Source organism: Cariama cristata, unplaced genomic scaffold, assembly GCF_000690535.1.
Source record: "Cariama cristata isolate BGI_N322 unplaced genomic scaffold, ASM69053v1 scaffold20057, whole genome shotgun sequence".
Lineage (NCBI taxonomy): Eukaryota > Metazoa > Chordata > Aves > Cariamiformes > Cariamidae > Cariama > Cariama cristata.
In genome coordinates, this window is record NW_009625174.1 from 1 (window position 1) to 22,868 (window position 22,868).

Genomic DNA, 22,868 nt, shown 5'->3' on the forward strand with positions numbered 1-22,868 from the left:
GGGTTACCGGGCTTGGGGCGGCGGGAGGGAAGATGGAAGGGTGCTGCGTGTTACCCCTAATTTACAGTGCGCTTACTTCACTGCCACAGGTATCGCTGCTAAAACTGAGAAACCGTAGTCTGCGTGTAAAGGTGTTTTTCCTGGTATCGTGGTGCTATTAGTTATTGTTTCCTGGCAACGTAACAGTGATTTAGGACTGACTTTTGGCAGTGGCACCTCCTTTCTCCGTGGTGATCCTAAACCCTCTAGCAAGCAGCGCCCTTCCAGCTAACCAAGACGCCTTCTCTCGCCAGGTGAGCCCTGTGGAGGGGTCCTCTGGCGCTTCAGGAGCCCACCGTCTGTAGGCAAACTTTCAGGCTTGATTCCAGTTGTTTTATCAGCATCAGTTATGTGAACTCCACGTACTTCTTCCCCTCCTTCAGTCTTGGGAGAGGCCTTTTCTGTCCATGGTCTTTCCTGTAATCCTGATAGAACGCTAAAGTCCTTATGCCTAAGTTCTGCTGGTTGGGTCTTTCCATGCTCAGTCTGGAAAATTGGTGCAGAAAACCACAACTGTCTGTGTTAGGCCAGCGGGGTAAATCGTTTTTTTGTTAAATTCAATCCTCACACGAAGAGATGTGTTGGTACCTGGAAAAGTGCTTCTAATTCCTGTCTTTGCTGGAGGTGTTCCAGAAATCGAGTTCAGCAGACGTGTGTACGTGCATAGTTTTTCTGTGTGTTAAACACACGTACTTTTTGATTAAGGAAACCAAGCTGACATTGAAGTCCCTTGTTTGGAAGATGAGCTGAGGGTGATATGATTTGGCTCGAGTTTGACATTAAGGAGTAGAAAGGGGAGGGCGCTTGGCTCTCGCCCTGCCAATCTGGGCAGCAGTGGAGCAGAGGGTGTTGATGAAGCCGCTGATTCTAGGTGATATTTCTGTCCGTACAGACTGCAAAGAAACACTTAGATGCTGCTGGATCGCAGGGTGGTCTCTGCAGGAGCCCGACATATGCAAGTGTAGCTGAGGGTCATCGACATCCTGAGGGCAAGAGGACCTTTTTTGGAGAGCACGTTAGTGTTGCCACATGTAGGCTGGGTGACTGAATAACTGGATCCTGCCGAGATCTGCGGAGTAGAGCCATTTTATAAATGGAAAATGGGTAAAACTGTCATTTTCTTACTGTCTAGTTAAGGTGGCTCTTGCCAACTGTCTTGTGATACCTTAAAAACACCTAATGCCATTTTTATTGTATAATCTCACCTTGTTGCACCTTTTTCGTGTTGTCGGGGTGTGGGGCCACCCATACGGGATTGTCATCCTAAAATAAAGACTGTAACTGCGGTTAATTTGTCCGCGCGAAGTGTTCTTTTGAAAGCCTGAATGTGTCATCGTTCTTTAAGGAGCTTCCCCTTCCAGGAGAGCAGTGCGGACAAGTGTGTTGTCGAATTGTTCCTTAAGCTATTTATTTCATTTTTCCCTAGTAGTGTATGTCGCTTGCACTGGCAGCTGGAAGTTTAAATGCTTGTGAAAGTTTCAAGGTTTTTCCCACTGTTGCTTTTGACCTGTGCATGACAGCACTGAGTGTGTTAGCTTATCCTTTGGTAATGACTCAGTTCTTACGGTAGGTGAGAATAAAGATTAAACAGAGGAACAGTTCTCTTCCTGTGACCCTTGGTACTCTTCTTGTGCTGTGTTATGGAGGTGGTCACAGAAAATGGGAACTTAAGAGAGTAGGTACCCTCTGTCTTTGCCTGTGCGGAAAAGCATGGAAGGTAGCTTTTGTCTTTGAAGTTCAGAAGCGAGGGGTAAGGCTACCCACATGGCCTGCCCGGTTTGGAAAAGTTCAAGGATTTGGGACTTGCAGACACAGTCAGAAATCATTCTAGAAGTAGTTCAATTTGCCAAGGTAATTTTACCGCTATAAATGCCGTCCTTGGGAAAGGTGGTACATTCTAGCTGTCTTCTTTTTAAAACTTTGAAAAACAAGTACTATGCTGTGTAATATTTCTATTCTTATTCAATCTTAATTAAAATATAGTAATTTCCAGTTACTACATTTTGGGAACCTGCTCAGTCAGTGTGCCTTGACATCTCTTTTTGTCATTGGAAAATGTCAAGAGAAGGAAATGGGGTAGAAGCTTTATGAAACAGATTGGCAGCCTCTGTATCTTTTATCCCTGAAGTCATTTCAAAACATCTATTACTACTACCAGAGAGCTGGAAATACCAGGCTTGCCTGACAAGCCGCTGTTCTAGGCAGACATGTTCACTGTTGTTTCCAGTACCTTTGATTGTTTCTTGCCGTCTGCTTACGGAATTAGCTTTCTGAATACAAACAAAGGACCTCTTTGTGGCTGAGATTTTGACTTTTATTTTTTGTATGGTGTGAAGTACAGTAGATTGATATTTTTACTGAGCTAGCATGGAAAAAAACACTGTTTTGTTTGGGTGTTTTTAAAATATTCCCACATAGAGCTTTCTACAACATCTCTGTGGCTAAGTTTCTGTAACCTGCGGCAGAGTGAGTGCTGGTGTATCTTAGGGGGTTTTGCTACTGGGACGTTGTTCTGTGTGGGAAAGGGTGAATCCGATAGAAGCTGGGTTTTTGCTGCCTCTGAGCAGTAACTGTGACAGATGCCTAAAGATACTTGAAGCTGGAAAAAGAGGAGATGGATGTCTTTCTGTGGGGGAGCAAAAAAGCTCAGTGAGATGGCAAATCAATTTATCTCCACAAAGTAAATAAATAAAAAGATAAATGTAGAGGTGTGCAGCAACTTTTTTGAAGAGGAGAAGAAAAGGCAGCAGAAGGTGGTGTTGAGTGTTTTCATGCCAGCCTAGCCCAGTCTTGGATTACCAGTTTGGGATCATCTAGTTAAGTATTGTGTATGATTTTCTCCTGAAATTTCTATGTTAGCCCTTGTTTCTGTGTATATTTCATAGCTTGTATTTAACCAAAACATATCTTCCAGGAAGGCATCCAGTCTTGATTAGAAGATGTTGGGAGATGCCAGATACATCTTTGCCACCACGTTACATTGTGACTCTATGGGTTAATTGCTTTTACTAAGCCTTACTTTAATTTGAATTTAATTGATTTTAATGTCCTCTGTTCATTACCGATGTGTTTTTGTCTCTCACGCTACATAATTCTATATTACCATCATGTGGATATGATGTTAAGGTCATAGTGTGGCAGCAGAGATCTGTGGAGCTCAGGAAGTTTTAAAAAAAAAAAGAAAGAAAAAGAAGAAAAAAAGAGGTGAATGGTGGGTAGAAGGCTCTATGGACTAACACAGCTTTCATAGGAGTTAATTCAGCCTGCTTGGTGCAAAAAGCTTAGAAATCACAGCTAAGGAAAAGGTAGCCTGTGGATGCCTCTGCCGGGATGTTTCTCTCGTTTTATTCAGTGTTGTCAGGAATCTTTCCTGACTGCCAACACAGGGACATTTCTTCGGAAATGAGAACACGTGTGTGCAAACGAGCCGTTTTTGGAAATGCAGGATTGGTATTCAAAACGAAGTATTGCTTAGCCATTCCTTGCGCTGTTCTTATCTCTGAAAAACTAACCTTACAGCAGCATGAGATTTTTGAAAAGGCTGTCTGGAGGAAGAGAGGATGGTTTATCTGAAAGAGATTAGGGAGATTAGAGGATCTGCAAATTGGCAGGAACTCTTTTCTGTACCCTCTAATGAGGGTTGGCTGCAGCACTTCGGAGGCGACATTCCTCAAGCTTGTTGGAAACTCAGCATTTGCTGGATTTATTTTTTTTTTCATACTATACAAGTGTAGTCTAATAAAACCTTAAAGCAGGCTGGACCACGGTGAGGTTCTGTATTTGCTGATGCACCCTTCTGATTCTCTGCCTGGTCAGAATTGACCAGGTTTGAGCATGTTACCTAACTTGAGCAGAGAAACCTTGCATCAGGCTGCTGCTGTCTCACCCAGCCTGTGCTTTTTCAGTGTTTAGGTATGCCCTGGCAGTCTCCGGTTGCTAGAACATCCAGGAGGCAGTTGTGCAATCCGATGAAGCCACCTTAGTCAGCTGGGTGCATTGACTCTCCTCGCAGATGAGGGTAGCTGTCTCCTGAGAATTGCGTTATTAGGATGTCATTACCCTTTCCTGAAAGGAAGGGATTGCACGGTTCCTTCAAGTAAAAGCTAGAAGCGTAGAAGAAATATCTTTATGAGGAGACCCTGTGAGAGTTGAATGCCTCACCTGGGCTTTAGGCCTAGTATTAATTCTCCATACCAGTTTCTTTTTTGTAAACACACTCCAGAAGTTTTAAGGAGAACGGGGGAAGACGTGGTGGGAGACAGCGTGGGGTTCCTAGGGGTGCTTCTTGAGGGGGTGCCAAGGCAGGCCCCGCTACCACAAGCCGTACGAGTGAGTTTTCAGTATCTGGTGAAGCCAAAGGCTGAGGGTGCCGGGGTGCACAGGGTTGGCTTCACCCTGGGGAAATCGCTTTTCTTGTCACGGCGAAGCCGGTGCCCGGGGAGGGTTGGTGTCTGTGGGCTGGTAGGGGCTCGGCGCAGAGCGCGGCTTCCCTGCCGGCGCTCATCAGAGCGCTGCCGTGTGACTTGGATTCTACTGCAGTTTACAAAGCAAGTTATCGCCCCAAAAATTAGCTCCATGCTTTTATGCTGTTAAATCTGGCATAAGGACACCTTCCTCCCATTCCCATTTATTGCCATTTTTTTAAAAGACCTGCTTAAAGTGTGTGTTAGCCGTAATGCAAAGTCACGCCGTCTCAGTGGAACTGTTTTAAACTGAAACCTGAAACAAAGATTTCAATAGGTTTAAACATGTAAAAATGTTTAATGTTTAATATAGATCATTTGGGGAACTTTAGCTTGTGAACTCTGTAGAACCGATGAATGGAAACTTTGTCTTTTCTCTCTTCTCATTCAGAGGAAAACAACTAATTTGCTGAAGCTTTGCTTTTTAATCCATTGTTCTGGTTTCTCTGTGGAGGTATGTGGTGTTGTATGTCTCTTACTGACTGATCGTTTTATGAGAGGCACCAACTCGTGGCAAGGAAAATGAACGTTACTATTTTGGAGTGTCACAAGTACATACAGAAATTTAATCAGTGTTGTGTACCTTTATAGATGTGCTGAAGGCTTGTTACTGGTCTAAGAATAGGTACTTTTTTATAATCTCTGGGAGTTTATACAGATCTCAAAACACAGTCTACAGCTTAAAGCCAACAGCCACATTTCTGTTGCATTAGAGACGTAGGTGCTTGGAGCTTTCAGGCAGTGCCACGTACAAAATACGTACTTTGGTTGCCACTGAGTATTTTTTTGTGATCTAGGTGGATGAGAGAGATCTCATGCCACAAACTGGCAGTTAACCTCTCATTTTTGAAATGTTGAAGCCTGACCACTTGCTTTGGCCCAGCGCAACATGAACGTCTGAGTTTCACGTCTCTAATTTTGGATGTATTATCAAGATTATGACCAAGGTTGAATTTTATATTTTTTTTTAGATTTCAAAAACCTCTCTATACCCAAACAGGATTGCTTCCCTGTTAATTATGGTTTTGATTTTGAATGTCAAAATATTGGTCAGTTTAAAATTGTTATTAATTTTTGTTGTATTTTCCCATATCTTATTCTTCACAATAACTTAAACATTATACTGTTGATGAGGTAATAGATTTGTTGTACTGTCTATTTGTCACATTTTCTTAGAATTCCCGGCATGGTTCAGGTGATCTGTTGGTGTATGGAGGTTAGGGAGCTTTGACATTCGTTCATCTTTTAAAATGCTTTTCAGAAACGCATTTATGAGTTTACCGTTATTTGGAATAAAGAAAAAAAAATATTTCTTTGTGAAAAAGTTGATGATAGGCTAAGATGTGACTAGTTGCTTTTGTTGACAGATTCTTTCTCTAGCAGTAGCTGTTAGTGCAGCTTTTTAAACCAAAGAGGCAAGCTGTACTGGCTGTTCTCTGGAATTTTGCTTCACTTAGAGAACTGACAAAGATATTAAATCCTTTTCATGGGCTTCTCAATGATTGTTATTGGTTTTAATGTAGTTATTGCATCATTTATGACAAACAAGAACACTAATGCAAAGCAATGGATAATAAGGGTGTAGTCCCATTCACTTAAGCTGGTTTTAGTTTGTGCTGGAGATTGAATGAGATCATCGGTTGCCCGCTCTGCCCAGGTATTACTCCCTCCTTTCCATCCACGGAGCTTATCTGTCCAAATCTCCCCCCAAAAAAGAGATACTTAAAATTTTCTGAGGTCATTTTTGTCATATACTTTATTTGGAAAATAAAAGCTCTGAGAGTAATTTCCTTGAAAAGCCTACAGTTTCTAAATGTGACAGAGGAAGGAATTACCATGAAAAAGAGAAGTTAGAATCAAACTTAATCCCGTTCACTGGAAGAGCCCCCACTTCTTTGTAAGCTGCAGCACAGGAGAGATGTGGTGACTGGTGCTGCCTGTTGGACTGCCTAAATTGCACTTGCTCGGTGTTTAGCTAAGTTAGCAGGGTAAGTATTTTTATAAAACAAAACTTTCACTGAATTATTTCACTTAAGTGTCCCAGTGTTTAAATGGGGAAAGAGCTGGATGTAAGCTATAGAAAGACAGAAAAATAAGCTACTTAATGTTCCAACTTTTTAGTAGTTTGGGATTTGTTGTGAATTCTCTTTGACCTTCCATATTATTGTATGCGTTTACTTTTAGGCACTGCTTTCTCAGATTTTTGAACATAAAACCTCCTAGAACTGGCTGTAGTCTATAACTCCCTTGCTTCTGGTGTATTGCCCAAACTCCTGTATAATTCCAAGGGGAAGATACCTGGTCAGCTTAGCGTAGCTCTTTTCAGTCTTCACAGACTCCAGGCTAGGAGAACATAAGCCTTTCCACGTAATTCCTGTAATGCTGACCTTGCTGGGGATGTTCTTAGCTGTGCTGTCTTCCTCTTGCTGCATTATTTTAAAGTGTGCATGGAAACGAAAATAATCCCTCTTTGTACGGTTTAATTCATCTTGACTTCACTCGTACAAGCACTTCTGTATGCTGTTCATTTTCCTGGCTACTGTAACTGCTTCACATTTTGTCTTGTTCCGTTTAACTCTCAAGCTGTGGAAAGATATGGTGTGTATCTATCTTTGCTCCCCCCCCCCCTCTCTGACAGGTAGGTTTGCATGATGCTCTGCTACCTCTAGCAGCTGTCATCACTTTGTCACTACTTGCCATTTTCTGGTTAGAGCTGCCAACTTGCTCTTTCCAGAAGATGAACCAACCTAGAAAGTCTTTCATCCTGGATTCTGGATTTCATGCTAGACTGAAAATATGTTTACATGACTGACCATCTTGAAAACTTGTGACAAGAGAATCTGGCTTCAGTTGGAAAGGAAAACTGAGCTAAGAGGGAAATTATGGAATATATAGCCTTTTGTGTCTCATTAAGCAGGGATCTTACTGAATTTGAAGTTGATGGTTGGGGCATCAAAAATAAACCAAAAGGAGGGTGTGTGAAGCTCGCGAACACTGACCGTTTGCTTAGCTGCCGACTCCCCACAGGGAGGAATGAAACTAAACCATCCTTGTTCTAGTAGATGAGTTTCTAGATGTGTTTATCTAAATGAGGACATCCTAATAACTGCTTTTTTTGGCAATTTACATGCCACTCAGGCACTTAAAAAGTAATTGACTTCATGTAGGTGTTCAGATGGTGAAATGGGAAGATAGAAGACAGCATTTCTAGATTTATTTTAGTAGCCTCTTAAATATTAGTTTCAAAAAAAGTCAACAATAAAACAAGGCATACAATATAATGCATAGCCTTGCAGTTAATGTAACCTTTTTCTGTGATCAAAATATAGGCGTTTTCTGTATTAATTATATACATATATAAATGCAGCAAGCAAGACTATGGTCAGCTTTAAGTGAATTAGAGCATTTACTTCAGTCCCCTGCTGTGCTCCTCCTTTGCGAGGACTGCGTTAAGTTTGTTAAACTACCGTGGGTTACAAAATAGGCACCAAGGCACGTGGCTGTTAAACGGATGGGGAGTACGCGGTGGCTGAATCACCTGTTGTTTGGCATCCTGGGAGCCAAGTCAAAGGGAAGATACATCTGTTGAGCAGGAAGCTTGCTGCTGCGCAGCCTTTGCCTGTTTTTTTTGACACGTTGGTTCCTTCCTAGTTTTGAAAATACTTGTGGGTCCTTCTCTTTCCCAAAAAAATGCCCCCCCGGAGCTGGTTAGTCGGTGTCCTCTGGACTGCAAGGAAGGATAGTGTTAAAGGCCGAACACCTTTTTAGCGGTGGCAGAAGAGGATTGCATCTGCTTATGAGGTATTGCATGTGTTTTCCAGTGGGATTAAAAGGATACTGTGAGAACTGGCTGATGAAATTTAGGATGAAATTGTAGTTCAAAATAATACTTACCTTAACTTTCAGAGCAATTTTAGATAGATTACTGCATTTGATTTTTAAAGGTAAGTCAGTGCACTGCTTAGAAATCCTTGGTGATCTCTGGTTTATCATGCACTGTACAACTTGAATGTTTACAAACTTTGGTCTTTTGGCATAAAATAGCAATGTAGTGCTAGCTTCTATTACGATATAATATAAAAAGAAAATGTAAGAAGAGCTACTATGTACAAATACTTGTGACGTACAGTCATTTTCATCCACAGTTTTTTTCTGTTCTCTGAGCTTGATGCTTTATGCCTGTGTTATTTCAACTGTTTGTATTAAGAGTTGTTGTGTAGTAGTCCTCTAAAACAGAACTCCTGTCTTTTTATGTTTTGGTATTAAATGGCCAGACTTCCCATGCTTCTGCGCTGAGGTCAGATAGGTCTTCCACTGAAGACAATAAATGGCTTCTCATTAGGAAAGGAATTTTCAACTTTAAATAAAAAAAAATGCAGGCAGTGCAATGTAAGAATATTGTATCTGTCGTAATCAGTAGGTGTATGTGTATGCTTATCAACCAGCTGCAGGAACTTCTGTTCTTAACTCCCGGGTCTGGCTGTGTGTGCTTGGCTCTTTTTCCTTTCACACCTAGGCACTTTACCAAAACCAGTACAGGCGGATGGGGGAGCGAGCGCTTGTGCGACCACGCACACTAGCAGTGTTGTGCCTGTGCCGCTGTATTGCAGCAGCAAGGTTGCACGTTTTAACGGCGTGGAAGAACAACCACCGGGCTTTACTGCGGAGCTTTGCTGACACAGTTGTTCCAGCAGAAACCCTTTCTGTAGAGATGGCCGCATGTAGTTCTGCGGGCACAGACCTTGAGCCGTCAGCCTGTACCGGCTCTTCAGACCCGAGATGAAATGAAACTGTAAGAATTACTGGAAATTAGGCATCTAGAGGCAGCATTGTAATTCTCACAATTGCAACTGGTCTCGTTCAGAGATTTTTATTTTTTTTAATGACTAGTTTTTCTTGTAATTTGTAATTCCCATGTCTGGAGTGAATTCCCTTCTGTTTAGTCTTCAGAGTCTGTTCTGTCTGCTGCAGTTTTTCTTAATAGACCTTGAAATGGAGCTGTACAGCAGCACCGTCAAGTATATTCCTGAGAAACCAAGAGAGAAATCTGGAGGTTTTTAGATCCAAGCGTTAGCACAGTTGGTGCTAATTTTTTTTCAAGTTGCTGCTGTTCACTTGGCAAGTGTTTGTCCAAATCATCCTTAAAGCACTGGGGGGAAAATGAGCAAGACCCGTTCCTGCGGTAGGCTTCTGGTGCGTGCTACTGCACAGTGGACCGATAACTGAATTCAGTGCCGTTGTAAACTCTGTTTTCTGTGCTGTACAATGCATAAAACTTCCTTCGTGTTATTGACAGCTGTCTATGTATTAGACCTACTGAGGCTTCACTGACCGGTGAAGATGTAAGTTTTTCTACTTTCTGATGTCAATTTTTCTCTCTTCTAAATTTTAGGAGAGCTCATACCTTAACAGTCTTGTTCATCCTTACATGTGCGCTGGGCTACGTAACCTTGCTTGAAGAAACACCACAAGATACAGCCTACAATACGAAGAGGTAAATATTTGAGAAAGGGTTTCTATAAGGTGTATATTAGAAAAGGGTAGCTGTATGAACAAGTTACCGTACACGCTTTTACCTTGTGGATAAGCTAACTCAAATGACCTTTGCATTAACTTGTTTAAATGCCTGAACCCTTAGAAAGTGACAAAACCAAGCATAAGTCCATAAGCTCCTTTGATGCTGGTGGTTGAATTTAATTTCTAATCAGTTTAGTGTTACTCACTGTCATACCTGGTGGCTGCTCTGTGTGTGTGTTTTAGAACAAAATACTAAACTCTTTCCAAAGGCTGAGAGCACTGGCTGTGTTTCTTTGGCAATGGTTCTGCCTCTTTTTCTTAAAGTAACCTAACCTTCTAAGTTAGGTGAGCTGTGACTAAATTTTTTCTGACTTAAGTGTTTTTTGTAAAATTATGTTCAAGATTTCAGTACAGATAATTATTTGTTGTGGAAAATTAACATGAGAACTTGTAGCCCAAAAGGAGACTCTTGGAAAATAAGAATGAGATGAGTCTTACATGTGTGGTCCATTTCTACCATAATTTAAGCTGATTAAATATAGTTGAATTTCTCCTCTTCTTAAAGAAATACAGTAGGGAACAAAAAGGGGGAAGAGAAGTGTTTGTTTTTTTTTTTTTTTAAAAGTGTATATTAAAAATTAAGGGAATGCTTACAGACTGCAGAGCATTCTTGCTATAAGCATGAAAACTGTTGTTTTCTACCAGTGTGGTTTCTTAAATATAAAGCTATTTTTTTCCCCTTGCTACTAAAGGGTTTCTTCCTTTTTTTTTCTTTTTTTTTTTTACATTTTTTAAAGTGACTCAGGATATAGTATTAATTGTCATGGAGTTGCAGGAATTAGGGTGTTTCCTGAGATAATCTTGGTTGTTATTCCATCGGTTACACAATAGATGTAACTAATGTAATTCATGCTCACACGTGTGCCAAGCTGAGGATTTGTATTTTTATGTGTGGGGGTGAAGTGGAACAAGTTGGAACACAGTGCCCTGTCTGGAGCTGGGAAAATTTCTGCAAGGCTTTGGTGTGAACAAATGCCATTTTATTCCCAGTTACGTGACATTCTCTGGAGTGGCAGTTCAAAATAAAGAAGGGGAAAAGCTGAAAGAGAAGCAATGACACATCGTTAGGGTGTAATACAGAACTAAGGTGACTCAGTGGAATATCATCTTACGGAGATTAGAGCCTTTACTGCTTTAATAAAAACAAAACCAGAGAAGATTAATCAGCAGATGAACCTTTCTTTCATGAAACAGAAGTTGCTTTCTGCATATTCAGTGCAGGGAATAATGTGCCCGGTTGTTAAAAGCAATTTAACAGCATCATACCAGGCAATGAGTAGCGAATGTTCTTTGATCACTTCCGCATCTCTGATTGTGGAATACTGCCTTTAATATCTAGATGCAAAAATACTTGAAAAGCAGCATCCTGAGAATTGTATACAGTCTTCCAAATACTGGGTTTTGTTACTGGTTTTGAAGGATTGTCCTGGTTTTGGCTGGGACAGAGTTCATTTTCTGCTTAGTAGCTGGTACAGTGTGTTTTGGATTTAGTGTGAGAATAATGTTGATAACACACTGATGTTTTAGTTGTTGCTCAGTAGTGCTTATCCTAAGCTAAGGATTTTTCAGTTTCCCATGCTCTGCCAACAAGGAGGTGCACAAGAAGCTGGGAGGGAGCACAGCCAGGACAGCTGACCCCAACCAGCCAAAGGGATGTTCCATACCACAGAACACCATGCCCAGTGTGTAAACTGGGGGGAGTTGGTGGGGGGTGCTGATCACTGCTCGGAGATGGACTGGGCATCGGTCAGCGGGTGGTGAGCTATTGTATTGCACATCACTTGTCTTCCTTGGGTTTTATCCTCTTGTTATATTTCTTTTCATGACAATTATTGTTAGTATTATATTTTATTTTAGATTAGTTATTAAACTGTTCTTACCTCAACCTATGAGTTTTACTTTTTTTTACCCAAGTTCTCCTCCCTATCTCACTGGGCGTGGGGAGGAGAGAGCGGGAGACTGCCTGGTGCTTGGTTGCCGGCTGGGGTTCCACCACAACAAGGATACATCTCTGTGACCACTCATGCTGCACCCTTATGCTGTTGCCATAGTCATTCAAGCTACGTGCTGAATTCCGAGATAGTAGTTAACTCTGCCAAATCATTACTTTTCAGATCTTTTTCAGTCTTAATGTAGAGCTGTTGTGTGTTCTGATCTAAAATTTTGGCCTGCATGAAGCTCTCACTGTGTGCAAATATTTCATGGGAACACTTGCCTGTTTAATGAACAGAAGTAGTTTTATTACCAATGGGCATTGTCTCTAGCTGTCAGGCTTTTTTATTTCCAACTACTGCACAATGACAGTGGAGCAGTGTTTTGGTGCTTAGGTGCAAAGTCTAAATACATTCTTAGACCTCCTTTGTTTGCAGGCTCTTGCTGAGTAGTGCCAGCATGCCTGTGAGCTGCATTAGGTGCTTCGAGCAGAACATTAAATTGAAGCAAAGTATGCAAATTGCTGTGCTAGCTGCTGTTGCTGCGTTTCCTGGGCTAGCTGAAGCAATAGAAAGTCATCTGAGGTTCCCATCTTCTCCCCTGTAGAAGTGCTTCATCCAGTCACTTACAGAAGCACCTGAGGACAGGGTGAGTGGCTGGATTCATGCAGTAAGTCATCAGGAGAAATAATGGACAAAAAACAAATTAGATCATGAACCTATGAGACCATGGGGTGTGGTATCTATAGCTAAGATTTATATTTGTGTCTGTTTATATGCTGACATTTGAGTACCATTCTCCTTCCTGCAACACCTTAGGGCAATGAAAGGAGGAATTGTTTTAAAAGATAAGGTTTATAGAAATGTTTTATATGTAAATCTAGTCAAAGTTCGTTAGGATCATACACACAGATGTTGATGTGATCATGTGATATATGTGATTAGATTGTCTCTGTTGTAAAGACAGTTGAAAATTTACTTTGTTAGCCAAAGAGCTGTTGCACTGCAAACCCTGTCTGATCGATGAGACTTTTTATTCACATAGTTCTACAGCATTCAAAGCAGCCTTGAAATAGTCCATCCCATCTGACAACTGTCAACTTCTCTTCCATGGAGCACCCAGGAGGAGCTCACAGGACTGACCTCCAGCTCTGAGGATGGCTAAATAAATATTCGGTGACCTCCTTTGCGTACAATGGCTTTGGAAGAAATCCACATCTCCCAAATACTTTGAATGCTGAGCAGGGGATCTTGGGGGAGAAAAGTTGGTATTTTTTCCATATAAAAACCACATTCAGATTTAAAAAAAACCTGTGTGTGTCAGGGTCATACGTTGAATTTCAAGCCATGAAACAATCTCTCTTCTAAGATGCCTTTCTACACTAGTTTTTGGCAATGACTGATCATTGCTCAGCCATGGTAACAAATCTAGGTGTATGTGTATTTGCAAGTTGATGATCTCCAACCCAGGCTGCTGAACACCCACAGAGAAAACAGGGAGGCCAGACCTCCATCTGCCAGTCTACCAGTTCCTCAGCTTGTGATACCACCGAGGGATTGTACCAATCATGCTGCTGTAGATACAGCCAGGGTAGGGACGAGGAGCGGGAGCCGTCTCGTTAGAAGCCTGGAACAAAGAATGATGTACAGATACTCATAGACAAGCTTCATTGTCTTGTGTCTCTGAATCGACTTTAAAATAACACAAACAGTTCCTTGTTTGTACGGATGAAACTGTTGCCATGTTCTCCCTTTCTTACTTGGTTAAGTGCTAAAATTATTTTTGTAGGCACCCTTTACTATTTAGTGTCTTCCTGATCTGCTGCTCAAGAAAATGCATTAGCCTAGCAAAGTACGTTAGCTGTCTCCATCCAGGCTGCCTGCAGAGGTAGTTTGAAGAAACCCCCTCTCAAATACTAGGGAAGTTCTTGCCTCAAGCCATGGTAAGCCAGCAGGCCAAGCTGCTGGTTAGGCTTTGAAAGTTTCGTAAGGACACAGTGTAATGATGTTAAGGGGAGAAATTTAGTTACCGTAGGGAAAAAAAAGCCAAAGGAGCTGGCATGGTTATTATGCAAATTTGTGATTTTCTTCAAAACTTTCCATGGTGAAGTTCAAGTAAAATATAGCTGAAACCCCAGCTTATTTCAGCGCAGCTGCTGCATCGACTGTTTGGCTGAGAGTGGGCTTTAGGAAAGGGAGCATAACACTAAGTCCCTGTGGTGATTTAGATTCAGGTCATCTCCAGCTTTGGGAGAATTACCCTCACAAGGCCTAAAACAATCATCTTGGACGTCTTCGTTGATGGTTGAGCATAATGATTGTGAACAAAGAGATGTGTATTGTTACACAACACAGAATGCAGACTATTCCCTGTAAACGTAAATTTGCACTCCTGGTATTTCAAATACAGACTAGTGACTCGAAATGCAGAATATTCTCATTATTTGAGAGCAGCTGAAAAGTTTTTTGGCGTCTTCATCTTTGAAAATCATGGTGGAACTATCTATTTGCTATTTCATTCAGTAGCTAATTCTGTTGTGCTTCCCAGGGTCATAAAGCAAGCAAAAGAACCGAGTTACATCTGTTAAATAAAACCCATTTTTGTTTTCAGGCAGCACAAACTTTTTATACTCAGAGGTGAATGTGACAAAATAGTTTTCGTAAATGCTTTTATTTTCAATTTTGAAATAAGTTTTTGAAATGTTTGAAGTATGCATAGTCTACTATTGCTTCTGGTATGTAACATTTTCTCAATAAAAGCAAAATTATAGGGTATTTTCTCTGGCTCCTGCAGCAGAACCATTTTATTTACAGTGAAGAGTTGCGTCATGTACTGCTAACATGGCCCGCACTTACCCTGCGGTGTAGCGAGATATTTCTTAATTGTCTGTTTCTTCAGCCAGCTCTTAAGGAGGTAATATGAGAAAGCATGAAAGATCTATTGGGAGTTCAGAGGTAGAAAAAAAAAGAGTATTTTTCAATTGCTTTATACTGTTTCATTTGTTAGGACTAAAGGAACATGCCTAGAATATGAGGCTTTGTCCTCATGAAAAACAAGAGGTGAACCCTGAAAAAGAAATGACGTTTTGTGCATGCGAGATGTTTAAAATCTGTTACTTAAAATCTCGGGAGAATTTTAAGTTGATGTTAGCTACTTTGAAATTAAATGCCAGACTTCACCCACCTAACTCGCATCTGTGTCTCCTTCGTTCTGTTCTGCATACTGAGGGAGAGATGTTCCTGACGGTAAGGGTCAGGCATTCGGACAGGAGCATTTGCATTTTCTCATTTTTCTTTTACTTGCAAACCAGAACTTTATTGAAAAACATACTGCATGTAATTAGTGGGCTTCAAATCCTGGATCTTGAATGTTGCTTGCTTAGTTTGCTGTTTGATCGCTAAGGATCTCTTCCTGGAGCCTTCTGGTTGCCCGTAAGGGTTCAGTTCCACATTGGCTTAAGCTGATGGTTTAGCCTTAAATGGGGACTGCTGTTTTCCTTCCTTGTCAGGGTGGTGAGCTGAGCCAACTGAATACAAGTTGTTTTTTTCCTAGGTTAGTTTTCAGCCGGATCAGTCCTTGCACCATCCCATTCTGGTAATGTGCAGAAATGCTGCCCTCCTGGAAGGCGGTGGACGGCAGGACTGTGGCAGTCCTCATTAGGGCTTACCTTGCTGAGGTTGAGAGAAAACTCTGCAGGTCTGGGCTTGGGGTATTGGGATGAGGTTGTGGGTCTTAGGTATACTTGGGCTCATGGTCTGATGATTAGGGTTTTTCCTTTAATGTCTCTGTTATGTTCCGTTAGGCTCTGTATTGTAGTTCCAGCTCTTGAAATAGCAGCCGTGCTGGTTTGGTCTTAGAAGCTCCTCCCTGTCTTTAGTTGACTAAGAAAATGTTCTGGAGTGGTGACAAGTTCAACAGTTCATTTTTAAATTTCATTGAAATTTTACTGGAGCAATGAGAAGCACTTTAACTTGAGAGCTTTCTTGCTGCTAAATTTTAAGTGTCTTTCTGACAGTGGGCATAAAAGCTTCTCAAAGATGTAGGGAAGCATTTGATTTATTGTGCATCTCATGATCATCTGCTGGCTAAGGCTCATCATGTGGGTCAAGGAACTGCTCTTTTTGTTTTGTTTTTGCTGGGTGAGTTCTCAGCCAGATCAGGCTCCTCACCTGGCTGCCCGGATACTCGTAAACGACAGCAAAATGGAAGGAATGGAAGCACGTGGTTAATGGGGAGGAAGGGAGAAGGATGAATGGACAAACTTTGGGGTTTGAGACACTCTGTCATGAAACCACACGTAAAAGGACAGGAATTTGTACCTGTTTCCTTGAAATACAGTCTCCAAAAGGCATCTGTTAATGACGGACATGTTTAGTAGTTAACAAACAAAGACCAGACATTTTTTACACCAAAGAATATAATTTACAATTTCATGAAGAAGATGAAGCAATATAAACAGTTTGTTCTGTTTTTCACTTTCAGAGGCATTGTTGCCAGTATTTTGGTTTTCTTATGTTTTGGAGTTACACAAGCTAAAGATGGACCATTTTCAAGACCTCATCCAGGTAATTTACATTGCTTAAGTCCCTCGGATATTTCTGATAAATTGCATGGTTTATGGTGAATGTAAATATTTGTGTTACTTGCAGAGAAGGTAAGTCCTAATCTAAATAATAATGTAGGTTCATTAACACTGCACACTTACCGTGGAGCCTCCCAGCTTCCACCCAGCCTCCAAACAGCATAGTGGTCCTTCCGTGCTTTCAATCTGCATTAGCGTAGGATTTTTTTTATTTATTTTTTTTGATCTCCCTGTTTTGGCTTCCTGTTGTTAGTAAAAAGCTTTGTGTGAACTGCGAGATTCTTGAAACCTTAACTTCCCTTGTTTATCCCTGCGCCTCCCCACTTTTTTTCCCCTCGTTTCTGTAATGGGACCGCACTTCTACCACGTATCTGGTTGGTGGAGCACTGCTCTCCCTGTGCTCTATGGCCTTTAGCCACAATAACTGGTAGATTAGAAGCCCTTGATTATGATTTTAAAGATTTCTAGTAAGACTTTAAATCTTGAAAGCATTTGAAAGCACAACACAAAACCTCTTCCATGTAGTGTTGTATGAGGTGAAGTATGAAAATAATATCTTTGATCTTTTGCCTGTGTTTAGATGTGAATCATTGAGAAAGAATTAAGGGAATTTATATAGGCTTACATACTATTTCTGAAAGCATTAGGCTCTCCTGCAGTCAAATAAAGCTATATATTTCCTTATGCCAAAAATTTAACCTTCCAGTGCTAGGTTAATGGTTAGACTCAATGATCTTAAGGGTCTTTTCCAACCTAAATGATTCTATGGTTCTATGAGAAACAGCAGACACCTTAAAAATCTTGATCAAAGCAGAAGTAGTTCTAGAGCAATGCCCACAGCACAGGTCTGCAAACTTAGGTTTTATTCAGAAGTTTGCATTTCTGAGGTATTATTCAATAGTAGTTTTTAGTCTTCCTTTCTGTTACAGTTAATTCTGGTTCCTCCTGTAAGACAAATTACTTCTTTTAAGGACACCAGTGATACTTGAGTGCTTTCAGTTTTAGAACATCCAGTGGTTTTGTCTGGGATGGAAGTTGTTTTTGTTCCCTAGAACAAAGTAGTACAGATTCGATGGGGAAAATCCAAAGGTCAGAGATCCCTACAGCAAACTTCTAGCGTAGACGGAGCGAATGTCTGCGACCTCTGTATGCTCCTGTCTTGGAAACAGCAGTTACTGGACTGAAGCTGAGTGTCTTTCAGCAGAATCAAATTGTTTATGAACAGGGTGATTGAAGAAACTTCCATGTATTCAATCACTTCAAATACTGAGTGTATTCATGTCGTCTTTTGTCTTTACTTCACCCTTCCTCTAGCTTGTTTGATGGGATGATCTTCTGAAGCATGGTTCTCAGGGGCTGTAGCAGTTCGCTAGAATAGCGGATACTTCCACAGTCACAGCAGGACATCTGGGTGCCTGTTCAAAGGACAGTATTAGTCTTTCTCCATACCTCTCCTGTGGGAAGGCTCTCGCAGGCAGCACAGGGCATGGCATTGCAGCCCCATGGAATTCAGCGTCAGCTCTCCAGTTTCGGAGGGGTGTATTGGGAAGTTCCCATCAGGCAGTCGAGTCTGACAGCTTTGTGGTGCCGTTCCGGGAGACAGATCTCATCTCAAAGGAACTGGCAGCGCAGGCGGCTGGTGTGCGCTCCTTCCATTTATAGGGCAGAAGCAAGCTTTTGGGTCAGTCAGGTCACTACGGTCACATACAGCCACATCAGATCTGTTACATGAACTCTTCAAGCTGTATCTTAAAGGTAGCTGGGTTTCATGCCCTGCTTCTGCCAGGTCATTTTTGGTGCTCTATTATTCAGTATGCGTGTACCTATTTATGACCAGGTCAGATGTTTTCATTTTTGTCTGGTTTCTGTGCCTAAAGTTGTTGTTCTGTTTATTAGCACATCTTACTCGGTGTTTATCCACCTGATTTATTAAAACACAGCTCACTTATGCCAACTCACCATTAGTTTTGCTAAAGCAAACAAATTTTTCTAAAGCAACAAGTTTTGCTTTTAGTCTCATCCCCTCAATATAAGTCTGCTTTCTCCATAATGGTAGGTAGTCCTTCTCTTTGTGTGTTTTATTTTGAGTTTTATTCTTTAAAATGGCTGTCCAGAACTCTGTAGGATATTGCAAATGTGTGAGCGTTTATATGTTTTGTGATCGTGTTAATGCTTCCCAGTCTGTCTCTAGCAGAACCTTGATGGCCATCTTTATATTGCTTGTGCTTTTTTCATGGCTGTATTACAGTGACGGCTGAGTGACTGGCAGGCAATAGCAAATCCTTCTGTTTCAGTTGATGAGCTAACATGAAAACTTACTGGCTCCTAAGTGTGAAGCTCTTCTATTACTCTGGTCCTTTGAGATCATCTGATTTTTCTCTTTGTTGTCTCTGCCTTCACTGCTGCTTTTGTTTGTGCTTTATGTTATTAACCTACTTTTCACTAAGGCCATTACTGAAACTGATCTTAGCCGCCACGTAAGTGGTATCCATCCAGACTGGTGATTTTTTATTTTTTTTTTTCCTTGACCTTCCCCCAGTGATGTCAGCTTTAGCCAAATGGCTCATCCAGCTTTACCATTTTTCTACTGATTTCACGCACACATTCCCCCCCCCCCGCCTCTGTTTTCTCCAGTTTAGCTAATAATTTTCTATATAGACCTATACCAGTTGCCTTACTGTAATTCAGAAATGTTGGGCTGTCATGAAAATAAGCATGTATGACTATTTAGGCAAGACTTCTTTACAAACTTACCCTGCTTTTTATCCCATTTTCAATTTCCTGCCTGTAAACTGCTGACTTCAAACCGTTTGGTTCCATCCAAACCTTCTAGCAAAGGAGAAACACTGCTGTAACCCCAAGGAACAATATTTTCCACAGGACAAATCTTAAGCTCTGCTTGAGGGTCCATTTATTGGTGGGTGAACACCCAAATTTGGGGAGTGTATTGCATTTCATGATGACATTAATCATGGATAAAGTCAGCATCAATATGCTGACTTTTTAGAATTTGCAAACAAAAGATGTTCTTCATTCTTATTGTCAACTCCTTTTATGGAGCCTTGAACATGCAAATAGCCTGGTGTTGTAAGAGTTCAATGATGCGTTACTGTCTTTGTCAAGAAAACATGCCCACATTGTAATTTTAAAGAAGTTTTCCATGACAGTTATTAATGCCCTAAGAAATAACTTTTGTTATTCCCAACCTTTGCCGACAGTTATTTTGACTTAATACATCAAGTGTGACAGCACAAGCTGTTTGGAGAGTAGGCTGGGAAGTTCCTAGCCAACCGGTAGGCCGGAGGGCTGAAGTAGCTAGGAATGGGCAGGGAAGAACTGGGTCTCTGCTCCAGCTGTCCCTGGGTAGCAGGCACAGGCAGAAGTGGCTGCTGATGAAACTGGATGGAGAGCAGCTGGTTGCCTTGTAATTCTGCAAAGAAGAAATCCTTTCATTAGGACTTTATCCAGGGACTAGTATGTGATCTGCCCCTTTCTGACAACTCCTTTAACAATTTAGGAATCTGGATACTCACCACTGGTTTTGCATAAATGTGTTGGACTGCTGGGATGGTGATACGGACTGGCTGCTTTTTCACTGACTGGTAGGAATAAATGACTCTCTGTTTAGGGGGTTGGACAAGCTGAGCTTTTAACTCATATTTTTCTGTTTTAACATAGCATTTAATGTGTTCAGGCATTACATTGAGAAGTACAAAATTGCCCATGCAGAGCTAGGACTAGTCTGAAGGGCTCGGCTGCCCTCTGTTCCTCTCTCCCACCTCCTCATCATTGCAACTCACAGGTGGTGCTTTTGAACCTGAGCTTGCCATGGAAAACCTTGCACTCCGGAGCTGTAATGTGGGCTGGCATGTGCTGGCCCGGGCTCCTGTGGCTGCTCCGACCAGATAGTTCTCCCTACTCACATCCTGTGCAACCTCTGATTAGCACTTCATAGCTTCCACCCACTTAGCAGCTCTAAGAGAAGTGCCTTGCTTGGGCATATAACTTAGAGTTTTTTTTTTCTTCACTCTTTTAGTCTTTTGGATGGCATAGGTCAAACCCAAACCTCTGTTGATAAATAAGGGTAGGTGGCTGGCTCTGCGCTCAGCCAGGCAGCAGTCTTGTTAAGCGTTCATCTTGTGTTTGCAAGTTAGCCTACGATGGCAACGCTTTAGTGTTTCAGCATAGTAATCACTAAACTATCAGGTATGTAAATGATTAGTTGAAGCCTACTTAATCAGGAAGATAGTCCTAATTTGAGGGAGGTTCATAACGACAAGTGCATTTAAAGAAAACAAATGTTAGACGTATGCCAAAAATAACTTTATAGCTAAAGCTGAGGGCAGTCCATGAAGAGAGAGAACAGAGTGTTTGTACAGCTTTGAAAACATCTTGTTTCTGGTGTACACATACAGCTATAAAGTAGTCTTCAAAACCTCTTGGGTACTTATGTCAGCTGTGGAGAAAGCACACTAAATTATGACCACATTGTATTTTTTTTTTATTATGAAGTATTGCTGAGCATACTCAGCAGCCGAAAATCATCTGTTGCCAGAACCCTATGTATATAGGAGAAGAAAAGCGCAGATGAGGATTTAGATTTTTCTGTTTTCTGAACTGTATGTACATCAGTTTCAGGACTAGTCTGCCACATTTATGTCTGTGAGTAGTGTAAAATCTGTTATACAAGGCTTTATAGGTCAGAACCTCAGCATTTTTAAGGCCTATAGTCTGAAGGCAATGTTTGAAGGAAATAATGCTCAGTTCTTGGGGGAGAAATGTGTTAATGAAAGGTTAATTCTTGCTTCTGGCTTGGACATAGTCCTTACTCTTCAAGGTATGCAGTCATTATAGGAAAGGATAGAAAACACCGTATCAAACACAAACCGATTTTTTTAATCACCACTGTATTTGTATCCTGCAGACTCCCATTCAAAAGGCTGAAGTATTTTTCAGCGGTGCAGTGGTGCTGGCTTGGGGAGAGGTTCCTCTCTTCCAAATAATCCTTTGGCCAGCGGAGGGTTTTTTGCCTGTTTTTCCTAAGCTGCATTCTGGAAAGACAAGAGGGTGCAGGTATACTCTCAATCAGTCCTAAGTGAAATTTGCCCATGGATTTGAAAGTTAATCAAATCTGAAGGAAGGACAGAAGTTTGAAATAACTGTTTTTACAACTTTTGTGTCAGGACAGCTGCACAAGCGGCACTAGTTTTTGCCTCACCAAGGAGAAAGTAGGCTGAACTCTGCCTTTCCTTCCCTCGAGGATACCAAGGGGCAAAACTACCTTATAACATGTGTTTAGAAATTTGTTTGGGTTTTTTTAATGACTGACCCCTAAGAAGTCACTTCATTGCATAATTAAGAAATGACAATTATGTTTTAGACATGAAGTAAAACTCTTAAAAGTTCCAAATTTCCAGTGAACGCTGTTACAGAGCTCTGAACTTCTGTTATCAAGGCCACGCCTGCCTTTTTTTTTTTTTGTGGGAGTGTAACATAGGCCATTTTGATTAAATTAATTTAGCAGTTTTTCTGAAAAAAGGTCACACCTTCTCACATTTCAGTGTATTTTAATGATGGTGTCAGAAGCAGGCTGTCAGAGACTTCTTGTAAAAATGTGGAATTTTTTTTTTTTGGCTACTTGAGATTGAATTGGGCAAAGACAACATTTATTTTTGTTTCAGGGGGCAAACAAGCCTCTAGGAAGCTTTGCAGCACCATGGCTAGTTAATTGCAGGTTCAGAGCTGATAAACAAGTATGTTTGCCAGCCTGGAGTTTCTCTTTAGTCCTTGCATTATTTATGTCATGATCCTGCTTTTAAACATTAACGTACCTAAGTTGCGCTGGAGGTAATAGAGATAGATGCCCAAATCAGGCCTGAGGGTTCTTGTTCTTTTCACTTCATGGCGAACCATGTTTGTGCAGGTGGAATCGCTTGCTCTCTCCGTTCAACCATACGAACAACTGTCTTGATTCCTCTTTGCCCCAATCCAAGTCTAACTATCACCTAGATGTAACCGTGGAAGGAGAGCTCTGTTTTATAAGTGTAAACAGGAAACACCTGAAGGAAAGTCTATTACAGTCATTCCAGAGTGATTAGCATGTGACGTGACTGAGAGATTTAAATATCCACTTGGAGTGAGTCGAGTTTTGCTGAATTACCTTGTGTAAATTTTTGGATGTGGTTAGGAAGAAATGCTGGAGCACTCTGTACACATACTTGCTCTGCATTAACCTGCTTCCTCTCATATAGGAGTTAACAAAAACGCTGGATGAG

The 22,868-nt window shown here is 41.2% G+C and overlaps 1 protein-coding gene across 1 annotated transcript in view; it reads left to right on the plus strand.

Moving 5' to 3' along the window:
- Nucleotides 1-1,132: 1,132 nt before the first annotated feature.
- The window catches only part of PTDSS2 (phosphatidylserine synthase 2), a 41,172-nt gene continuing 19,436 nt past the window's right edge, over nt 1,133-22,868 (plus strand). The window contains exons 1-3 of the mRNA XM_009703519.1: nt 1,133-1,143; nt 9,895-9,996; nt 16,494-16,576. Of these exons, the coding sequence (XP_009701821.1) occupies nt 1,133-1,143; nt 9,895-9,996; nt 16,494-16,576 (196 nt within the window). The remainder of the gene's footprint in view (nt 1,144-9,894; nt 9,997-16,493; nt 16,577-22,868) is intronic.